Source organism: Myotis nattereri (genome assembly GCF_964212035.1).
Source record: "Myotis nattereri genome assembly, chromosome: 2".
NCBI classification, from domain to species: domain Eukaryota; kingdom Metazoa; phylum Chordata; class Mammalia; order Chiroptera; family Vespertilionidae; genus Myotis; species Myotis nattereri.
Window position 1 is genome coordinate 203,922,261 of NC_138076.1, and position 11,421 is coordinate 203,933,681.

The 11,421-nt window shown below is 51.2% G+C and overlaps 1 protein-coding gene across 1 annotated transcript in view; it reads right to left on the minus strand.

Moving 5' to 3' along the window:
* NUAK1 (NUAK family kinase 1) overlaps nt 1-4,731 on the minus strand; it is a 71,319-nt gene extending 66,588 nt beyond the window's left edge. The window contains exon 1 of the mRNA XM_081082722.1: nt 4,370-4,731. Within this exon, the coding sequence (XP_080938848.1) occupies nt 4,370-4,624 (255 nt within the window). The 5' untranslated portion in view covers nt 4,625-4,731. The remainder of the gene's footprint in view (nt 1-4,369) is intronic.
* Between the last annotated feature and the right edge of the window lie 6,690 nt (nt 4,732-11,421).

Sequence of the window (11,421 nt, forward strand, 5' to 3'; positions counted from 1 at the left end):
CAGATGGTAATAAATCTTTGTTGAACTGAGCTGAATTAGTTCAGTATTTGTAAGTACACTTCATCTTTGCTACCAGATTATAAGCTCTTTAAGAGTGAGGATCATGTCTTGCTCAAGGAAAGATTTATGAAATGAGTGATGGAAAAATACCAAACCAAGAATCAGGTTTCTTAGACCCAGCCCAGTCATTTAGGAGCTGTGCAACCTCAGAAAAGTCACCTAACGCTTCTGTGCCCTACTTTTCCCACCTCCAGGATAAGAAGTTTGGACCACATGTTTGCCGAGGTCCCTTGATCCCTGAAACTGGAGTCGGGTCTTAGCTGCAACATGGCACCTCCGACATGTGCATATGACAGCCACACACGCCCTGCCCTGGCTCAGTAGGCCAGCCTGCTAATTCACTCCCTTGATCTGCAAATATTCCAGCACCAGGCTATGAATAGCAGGGCCCATGCTGAAAACACCCATTTTGGGTCAAATCAGTAGCTTTGCCAAGTGAGGATGGCCCATCACTCTAACTAGAGCTCTAGGACCTGGGGGCACAGTCTGCCCACCAGTCCTGCCACTCCCATGCCAGACCCCTCCCACAAACCTTTCCTCCTGCTTATACAACACCACGTACCAGAGATAACCTGGTGCCCAGGGAAAGTTGAATTTGGCTCTTGGCAGTGAGGTGATCACATGACACCTATCCCCAAAATGTTGTTCTTGGTTTTGGTATGTTTTGTCAATATTTTGTGCTGCCTGAAGGTCTAGGGAGTTTGGCTCAAAGAAAATGCATGCCGTGTTTCGACACAGGGGCTCACTCGACAGCGTGGCCAAAATTGTAGCAAAACAAGAATTCTGCAATAAACAAAGCCTAAATGCAAGGCTTCAGAAACACTTCCAGAGCCTACTGGAATATGGCTGCCTTGGCTTCCTATGGGCACACTTCCCTAGCATTCCCTAATTAACCTGAAAGGTTGATTATTTCTTCTCTCTCTTTCTCTCTGAATGATACAAGGCTGTCCAGAGCATCATGCCTTTCTGATGGTCTTAAAATCTAAATGGAAGTCCAAGTAAAATGAGGGGGAAGGGGAGAACTTGCTAAAAGAGGCAACTGAAATGGGCTTACTAATATTTCCCCATTTGAGGCTTTCTATAGATAATTTTACTCAATTCTCACAATAAGCCCGTGAACTTAGTACCATTATTTGCCCATTTTACAGATGAGAAAACAGGTTTCAAACCACTGCATAGCTTGCACAAGGTCACAAGGCTAGCAAGGAATGGGTCAGGATTTGAATGTCAGCCAGGGCTCTTAGCCCTTCTGCAAGAGTACCTCGTTGTTGGGCTTGTTAATTTCTGGAAGTCCCTGTCTTGTGGACAGGCTCAGGCAGTGGCCTCAAGACCACATTTGGGATTGAAGAGGGGAAGATGCCGGAAGATGCCTGGACCATGCGGAGGGCTGGACTAGCTGATCCAATTTCCTGATTCTGCAACATTTTTTGGAACTGCCTTTCACAGAAGATGATGCTGTGTGGTGTTTTGTTTGATTCGGAAGGCCCTCCAGATATGCAATTAAAAGCCACAACATTCTTGTTTTTAAACACTTCTCTGTCTCAGGAGTACTGATTGCACAGCATCTCATGCAGCCTGACACCCAACACCGGACTCCAGCCACTCGCATTGGCAAAGTCGCTTAAAACCACCACACCTCACGAGAAGTGCTCTAGAAGGCGAGGCTACAAATGAAAATAAATCACTGCGGAATTCTCCCTGAAGAGTGAAAAGGCAGCACGGAGACAGCGCTTGTCAAGTCACCTCAATGGTATCTTACAAGTAAATTGTCGCCGTGTAGTGCATCCTTGGAACCAGAAGAAAACTGCCAGTTTAAATGAAAATGTCTTGCTGCTCTTGACAGATTCTGAGTCACCAAGCGCTGTATGGCAAGAACAACTCATTGACCAAATTTTTTTTATGTTTGTTTTATTTTCTGTTCAGCCAGGCACAGGGAATTTTCCACCTGACAATTCCTGCTTCTCAGTTAAGTCCTTACACCGCCTGTGAGCAGTGTGCTCAGCAGGGGGAGGACTCAAGGCCAAGGAGGCCTCCCATTCACCCCACCTCACCCACTAGTTTTCCCACCCCTTTAATGCGAGGTTTTCACCAGATGATTTTGCTGACATTGTAAGCGCATCTATCCAGTTGAAAGCAGTTTGGAGATTGTCGGTTTCTGGGGCTGGATCTGCTACCAGATTCAAAATCTCTGCATTAATTTTTGAGTAAAACAAGAGATGGGGCTGAAATAAACAGCACAATGGGAAACTGAACTAGGGCTGGACAATAACATCCAGGGCTGAAGTCTTGCGGCTGAGAAATGAGCCTCTTCCGTTCTCAGGGCGCCCCCTAGTGGGCATTCAATTAAATCCCGACGGAATGCTCAGAGTTTCTGCAAAGACAGGGAGACACCCACAGAAAGAAAAGGGCAGGCTCCCCTCTACTGATGCAGTCCCTTCCACTCTGACTTACTCTGTGGATCCGACAGTGAGAGGAATGCCCGGCAGGAAGCTCCAGTAAAACTCAGAAAGGTATCTGCCATAACACCAAGTTTCATTCTCTCAGTTTGCAGCAGCTCCCCAGAATTCAGGCTTCTGTGTCCCCTCATAGATCCCCCCAGACACACCCTTACCACTCAACCCCTCACAAGCCCACATCCTCAACCTGCAGCTCCAACCGCGTCTGTTTTTCATTATCCCACTTTCCAACTTCCCAGCGCGATTCTTCAACAGCTATTAAGACAGCACGGGCAAGGAGCTAAGCTTAGTTTTTGCTTATTCAACATCCAGCCTGGGGAATATCACCTCAGAAGAAAAGCATGAATGAAGCGCACGTTTCTCAGCCTCTTCTTCCACAAACCTGGAAAGGTGTTCCCCAAAGGGCATCGTTACAACCATGTCCTCTTTAAATATTTTCAGCCTTCAGAAATGGCACCTGCCCAGAGTGAATTCTCCACTACTTTTGCTTGCTATAGAATTTTTACATTGGAGACAGCCTAAAATACATAATGTACAATGTCTCAAATTTCCAATTAACCTACAACAGACTTTTTTTTTTAAGCTATAGGATAAAGTTATATCAACCCAAACAGTGACGCTTAGAATGAGGGAGTTATCCAGGAATCCAAATATTTGAGAAGGAGGGGAGGGGCTGAACTTTCTGATTGGTGCCCCCCTTTTCACAGAACAATCTCTGCACTTATGCAAAAGAAAAATACCAACATCAACCTACCAATTCATTCAACGATTCATTTTGCTTTCCCCCTGTCTCCGCCCCCCCCCTCACTTGTTAAGTTTATAACCAACCCTGGGTCATGAAACACCCCAAAATGTGCACACAAGGAGTCTCAAAATTAGTCTGGCGCTAAATTGATGAAAATGCATCAGATATGCTTCAAATCAAAGTACCCTGTTAATTTTCTGCCACACACCACACAAAATCCTTCTGCAGCCGTCAGTCACTTTGAACCCAATCCTCTAGCCACAAGCAGTGTGGATTACTGGGGCCTGTTCTGCAGAAAGGAAAATGACAACAAACCAAGTTGGCGACCATCTAGAGACCCCAAGGCACTCGAGGAGCTCTTTGGGGCTGTGCAAATGATGCCCGGATGCTGGCGGGGTTTCAGCTGTCACAGAGAGGGGGGCGGCTGGGCCAGACTCCTAAAGCAATTTGGTAGCCCTTGCAGCCAGGACCTGAAGTGTAATTGAGTCGGCTGCAATTCAGCATCTGTGTGGCTACTCATGCCCTGGGCAACTCAGTCCTCCCAGAAGCCAGGCCAAACTGTCACAGCCCTCACGCCTGCAGCAGCCTTTACTTTTTGCTCCCTAACCTTCTCTCTGAAAAACAGGCAGGAGTGCGCCCTCCCTTGCAGCGACAGCAGCATCCAGGTGGTAGGGAGGATGAGTGGGAGGGTGGGGGGCAGGGGGGTCGCATTCATCTGCAGGACACGGGATTTGGAGGACCAGCTCTGAGCTGAGAGCTTGGACCTGGTTTGGAGTTGGAGCAATAAGGCTTTCCAGGGCACGGTCTGAACGCGCGCCCTAGAGGGAGACCCCGACGGTCCCAACCTTGCAAAGTGTTTGCGAATCATAAACACTACTTTGCTGCTGGGATAAAAACCCCCCAAAATATGCGCAGACAGGATGTAACAAGTGTTTCAGGAGAGAAACACGCCTGAGTCCCGGGGAGCTGGGGGCAGAGTGGAGCTGTCTAGGGGTTCCCGGAAAGCCCCCTCTCAGACCAGAGAGACGCAGCACCCGAGACCCCCGCCCCTGGCGCCCTCGGTCCCCAGTGCGTCGGGCCCGCGCCCCCCGGGGCTTCCCGCACTCACCACTCGGCCCGAGAACCTCTCGGTGGCCCTCTTGACTTTGCCGTAGGTGCCTTTGCCCAGCGTCTCCTGCAGCTCGTAGCGGTGCTTCAAGTTGTGCTTGTGGTGATGCCGCTTCACCCCGTGCGGCTTCCTGGGCTCCGGGGCCGCCGCTGCGGGGGCTGCGGTCGCCCCCGCCACCGCCTCCGGGGGAGAACCCGGCGCCCCCGGCCCCAAGTCGGGGCCGTCCCGGGCCGCGGGCGCAGCGGCCCCCTCCATGGCCAAACTCGGGACGAGTGGGATGGACAGGGCAGGACCCGGCACACGGCACTCGGGGTGTCGGGGTCCCCGCCGAGGGAAGTCGGGGTGCGCGCTCAACGTCGCCCCCGCAGCATGGAGGAGGCGGCCGGATCCAACTGGGGCTGCGGCTGGGTCACTGGCGGCGGCGGGGACTGCACATCTGGCGCCCCCGGCGCGCACGGTCCGCGCACCGCCCACCGGCCGCGCGCACTGAGGAGCGGCGGGCGAGGTGGCGGCGGCGGCAGGAGAGGCGGTGGTGTTTGCAGGAGGGAGGGGAGAGGGGGTGGCTCCGAGCGCAGGAGGGGAGTGTTATGTGGGCGCCGCGCCCCCCGAGCCCTCCCCGGGAGGACGGGCAGACGGGCGGGGGCGGGGCGGCGCGCTGGCGGGTCCCGGGGGAGGGGGGCGAGGGGCGGGGCGGCCGGGGCTTCCCCACCTCCCCGCCGCCCCCCGGCCGGGCCGCCCCCGCCGGAGGGGGATGGGAGCCTGTCGCCACTCGCCCTTTGTGCCGCGCGGCGCAGGCCGCAGCCGGGGCCGGGGGCTTTGTCCTCGCTCGGCCGGGCCGGGGGCCGGGGGGGTTCCCAGCCCGGGCGCCCCCGCCCCGGATCGCTCGCCGCAGCTACCGCGGGCCCGGGCCCTCCACCGCCGCCGCCGCCTCCTGCTCCGGCCTCCGGGCCTCCCTTCTGGCTCGCGCCCCGGCGGCGGCGGCTGCTCGCCGAGCCCAGGGCCCGAGCCACCGAGAGCGCTCCGCGCCGGGGGCCGCCGGGACCCGCTCGCGATCCGGCCGGGGGCGCCGCGGGCCCGGGCGCCCCTTCATTCTTTTAGGTGTCGCGGCGGCCGCCCAGCCGGAGCTGGGGGAGAGGCTGGGGGAGGGGAGCCGGCGGGTGTTGGGTTGCAGGCGGTGAGTCACGGCCCGCTCCCGCCGCATGCGCACCCCTCCCGCCCCGCGGGCCTGGGGGATGGCTGCCCGCCGGGGGCCGTGCGCGACCCTGGGAACCCCAAAAAGAGCGCTTTGACCCGGGGGCCCGCCCCGAAGGACGGAGGAAGGGAGACTCGGAGGCGGAACCTGGGGCCTGCCGCCGGCCTGCGGGTCCTCCGTCGCCATCCAGGCCCGGGAGAGGAGGAGAGGTGGGGACGTGGAAGAGACGGGGTGCTCGAGGCGTCTGTGCGGAGCTGGGCGCCCACCCTTCCCGCCGAGGCCTCCGAGGCCTCTCTTCGGAGGTGGGCAAGCCCGGCACCTCGGATGGAGCAGGGCCCGGGGCCTGCTGGGCGGGAGGCCACTTGCAGGCCTCTTGGCCCCTTTCGGCCTTGGAATTTATCCTTAAACTGGAAGGACCAGATCCTGGAGGTGGTAACAGCGACTTTACACCCCAAGCTGGGAGTCAGGCAGGGAAGGCCTCCGCCGCAACCTCCCCCAGCCCCCTTCTTTAAGAGGCAAAGAAAAATAAGGAAGCCGGCAAGAGAGAAATGTTTAGGGACATGTTTAAAAATGGTGCAGTGCACCAGATGGGGATGGGAAGGGTGAGGTATGTCTGGTGCGATCTGCAGAGCGCCGGGTGGTTCTGTACTTTTTTCACCAGTGAGCCGGGGCTCGACCTTCCTGGCAGCTCTCGGGTTCATCCTTCCTGCATTCCTGCTGTCCTCACACCCGTCTACCCCTATGGCCTTAGCTTGGACTCCTGCAATAGCATGACCTCTCCGCGAGCCCCCTCGCTGCTGCCAGAGTAATGGCCTACAAACGAGGCAGTCTTCCCATCCGCCAGGCCTGCCCCTCTGCCCCGTCCAGGGCTTGGCATTATCTGTCCACACTTCTCTTCTAGCCAGGCTCCACATGACCCCTCTGCCCCTTCCTGCCTTCCCCAGGCGCACACTAGTTATTGCATAAGACAAGCACAAAGGCCATGTTTACTTAATCCCTATTCTGTCCTCCGCCCTTGCAGTGCCTCCTCGTCCCCATCCTGAAACTGTATTCTGCTTTGAGACAAAGTCTGTAGACAGTTGTGCATGTAGAATAAAGCGTCAGCGTGAGTACCGTGAAGGGTTGGGCCAGGCTCCCCGGGGAATAGGACGGGTGACCTTGGTCAAATGACTTAACCTCTCAAGGCTTCACTTTCCTCTTCTTAAAATACGGATTACCCATCTGTTTTACAGGTAAACAGACTACGTCTGTAGTGGTAATTAAGACTGTTGACCAGCTCTTTTCTGGTTCTTTCCCTTCCTGGGGATGTGGTAGGAATCCACGACCCCAACCTCTTGAAATGAGCCGTGGGCCATATGCCCTGCTTTTAGGGCAATGGAATGAGAGCACTGTTTTCATGTAGAAACTTTTCAGCTCCAATGGGCAAATCCTCATGTCTTGACCATTCTGAAAGTACAGTCTTGGCGATCCTATCCTGACAACCATGGAGGTACCGAGATAGAGCCTCCCCCAGCCAGCCTGGGTCTCTGTAAAGATGGCCAAGCGGTCCCAGGTAACCTGCACTGGAAAAGTAAGTGTGAGCGAGATTTCGGGGGCTGGAGGGGTGTTACAGCAGCATAACCCAACTTATTCTGGCTGATAGTGTGCTCACAAGTGCCTGGGACGTCATTGGTATTTGTTGAGTGACTAGCTCCTACCATAGGCTGGTACCATTTCATGACAGTAACCCTTTAGGGTGGTTGTTGTAATCCATATTTTCCATTGAGGAAACCATATCAGAAAACTTAAGTCATTTGCCTGAGATTACACAGGTTGTAAATAGCAGCACCTGGATTTCAACCCTACCTGTCCAGTCCCAAACCTTATACTCTTCCTCTTCCACATGTGCTGTGCTACCTTTCCTTAAATGGGAAGGATGGAAACGCCCGGTACAATGCCTGGCACACAGTCCTACCCAAGCACTGGGAGTTCCTCTCCAGACTGAATTCCTATAGCATTTATAATTGGAACCACACTTCAGCACAATGTTATCACGCATTGTATTCCGTGTTTTCCATAGATAAAGCTTTTCCTCCAACAAGACCTCCCCTGCCCCCCCTCCTGGATTTAGGCAGAGCTTGCATTCTGGAGTCAGACTGCCTGGGTTCAAATCCCTGTCCCACCACTAGCAATTGACAATCTTGGGCAACTCTTTGCCCTCTCTATGCCTCGGTTCTCTCATCTGCAAAATGGGGATGCTAATAACATAGGTGATATTGTCGGTGGTAACAATAATATGTCCCATGGGGTTGGTGTAGGGATTAAGGGATATAATATATACATTCAATAAATCATGGCTATTAATATACTTATTTTTCATCTTCTGCAGCTCCTACTAGAATTCAGACAATTCCAAGCAATTTAATCCTACTGCTTGTATAGGCTGATTTCTGGGATCATCCCGGATACAGGACAGTTGTAACATCTGTAGTTGGAAGCATTACATCCACACGGTCCTATAACTTAGATTTCATAAGGCTCATTGCTTGTTTTTTATTACACTTTCTTTCCAAACCACTTGAAAGAAGGTATGTGTGCTTTCTTGAGAAATCTTTGTTCAGAAAATGGACCTTTATATGTATTACTTCTAATCACCGTAAAGCTGCCATTTGGCTGTTACGATCCCCATTTGGCTGTTGAGAGCACTGAGTCTCAAAGAAGTTAAGTTGCTTGTGATCGGACAGCTGGTAACTACCTGAATCCGGGTTTGAACCCAAGTCTCTGACTCTAAGATTTTGCCCAGGCCCCTATTCCAAGCTGCCTGACATCCCAGCTCACATCAGTGAATAGCTGTGCTTTGGTTGACACTAGTCTTCCAGTTTTCTAGATGAGGTTTTGGAAAGTTACCGAAGATTGTGACGTTTCCAACTTCAGTATGTTATCTGGTAGACGTCTTGCATTAAAGAGCAATCTAAGAAGATGCTCATTCTTCACTGTGGCAGAGATGGCTAGCTGCCCGCCAAAAATTTATGCTTCTCCTTTTATAGGGGAGCTGATGAACTGCTGCTCAGCTGGGGCTATATTTCCCAGCTTCCCTTGCAGCCAAGCATGGTCACATGACTAGTTCTCTCTAATGGAATATGAGCAAAAATAATGGTCATTACATAATGGTGAGGCCAGGATGTTTAAAAATGGGGTGTGCCTTCCCCACTTTACCTTGCTGGAAGCAAAGGATTCCGAGGCTCCAGGAGATGGTGGACTCACTAGAGAAAAGGAGCCTGGGTCCCTGCATCACCTTGAGGAATGAAGCTACCCTCTGGTCAGGACATTGAACTGGTACATGAGTAGGAAATAAACTTGTATTCTGTTAAGCCCCAGAAATTAGAGGGTGTTTTTGTTTTAGCAGCAAGTATTGCCCTCACTAATACATACAGCTTATACTAAGTCATATTTACATGTAAAAAACCAAAATTGAAGATTATAACAACCATCTGAATAGGTGAAACCAAAAATCCCACTTCTTTATTTCCTGTCTACTTACAGTACGATGGAAGGAGAAAGCAGAGTATATGGAGCCAGTTTTTCCTTTAATTTTTTCCCCTCAGTTACATGTATCAGAAACCAAAGAGGAGTATAGAGTGGTCATAAGACAATAAGCAATAAATTTACTCATTCGACTATATATCTTATTTTCTTACCGCATGCCAAGCATCTGGGGCTGAGGATGTCCTGGACAATACAGGAATGGTCTCATCTTCATGAAGCTTCCAGTCTGTGGGTATTAAACATAATTTACAGCAGTCAACTGACCTCTGGCCACCAGATTTCTTGGGAGCACCAAGTCTATTTAAATGTGAAATAGATACCTAAAATAAAAACTAAAATTTACTCACAAATCAGAACAGAAAGCTATGTTGCCCAGCCAGTGTGGCTCAGTGGTTGAGTGTCAACCTACGAACCAGGAGGTTAGGGCACATGCCGGGTTGCAGGCTTGATCCCCTGTGTGGGGCGTGCAGGAGGCAGTTGATCAATGATTCTCTCTCATCATTGATGTTTCACGTCTCTCTCCCTCTCACTTCCTCTGAAATCAATAAAAAAATATTTTTTAAAAAAATAGAAAGCTATGTTTTCTTCCCCTGCTAGGTGACTAAAGAAGCAGTAAGAATGGTGGTTAAGAGCATAGAATCCAGAATCAAAACCACTGAATTCAAACCCTGACATGCCCACTTTTAAGCTGAACAACCTTGGACAACTTCCTCTTTTTTTCCTCATCTTTAAAATGGGGACATTAATAATACCTGGCTCAAAGGGTTTTTGTTGAGGACCAATTGAGTTAATGCCAAAAAAAAAAAAAAAGTACTAAAAACAGCATGAGATGTATGTTGCCATTAATATTATTTGCCACCTTCCCACGGGTATTATATTTTGTGTTTAAAAGGATACAAGAGGAGGCCTCTTCATGGGAGTGGACAGATGACATCAGGAAACAGAATTATTAATAGAACCCAGCGGATGTTACAAGGATTCAACTGAAACAATCCAGACTGAGATCTTACTTTTCGTTTTTCTCATCCACGTGGTGATGAAGAGAGCAGAAGGCTCCTGTTTGGGGAGAGCACCAGTTTGAGTAGCCACCATCGTATGGGGACAAGGCCAGGGCGTCTACCCCTGCTGCACGCAGTGGTGCCACCTCAGGCAGGAGTCTCTGCCTCTCTGTGGAATGACGTCATCAGGTGAGATGAGTTACGATGACTGCTGTGCTGACCATTTGGGCCCTTTTGCAGATTTCGGTTTTACGTTTCTCGCACATTCCTTATTTTTCTCCCTCCTCTGTGCCCGAGTGCAGAGGATGGGGCAAGAGGACAGTTGGCAACAGTTCCATTGGCTTTGTTTTCTCTGTCCTGAACTTTACACTGAAAAATAAGATAGCTTCTTCCTGAGGGGAAAAAACCAGCAGGATTCGTTGGAAGGTTCTACTATAGAGAACAGAAACTGAAATGTGAGAAATTCCCCGCCAACAGGGAAAGCATTCCAGAAGCAGAAAGCAACACTGTGCTACCCTGGGAAGAGCAGCCACCAGAAAGCAAATGTGTCACATGCAGGAATGTGCTGGAGTAGGTGGGGGAAATACCTCTGATGGGCGACAATGGGAGAGCCTTCAGGGTTCCACTGAGGTTAAATGAGGGGTTCTGGGCCGGCTGGGGACATATAGAGAGATCAGCTCTACATTTGCTACCCGAATGGGCAGATGCATTCAACCATAAAGCACTCAGCTTTACCATGGGCCCATCATGAACCCAGGTACCGGGGACACAAGTGAACAAGAACGAAGTCTCTGGCTTCATTAGGTGTAAGGGTAGACAATTTACAGCTGGACAAATACATGTATTAAATGTCAGGCTGGCACGGCTCAGTGGTTGAACATCCACCTATGAACCAGGGCACATGCCCAGGTTGCAGGTTCAATCCTCAGTGTGGGGCATGCAGGAGGAAGCTGATCAATGATTCTCTCTCATCGATGTTTCAATCTCGTTCTCCCTATCCCTTCCTCTCTGAAATCAATAAAAATATATCTTTAAATATTAGATAATGGTAAGGGCTGGTAGGAAGACCAAGTTAGGGTTAAAGAGGTAGGGAATGATGATGGGGAAAGAGAAGACTTTCTGATGACAAGGTGACACTTGTGCAGAGGTCCACAAGGAAGCAAGGGAGTGTACAATCTGGATATCCGGGGGACAGAATGGAAACCTGGGAAAGAGCCTACCAGGCACCGGACACAGTAAGTGCAAAGGCCCTGAGGCAGGAATGTCCTTGGCATGTTCCTGAAACAGTGAGGAGCTCATAATAAAAGAGTGGCGTGAAATAAGAGTAGCAGGAGTGG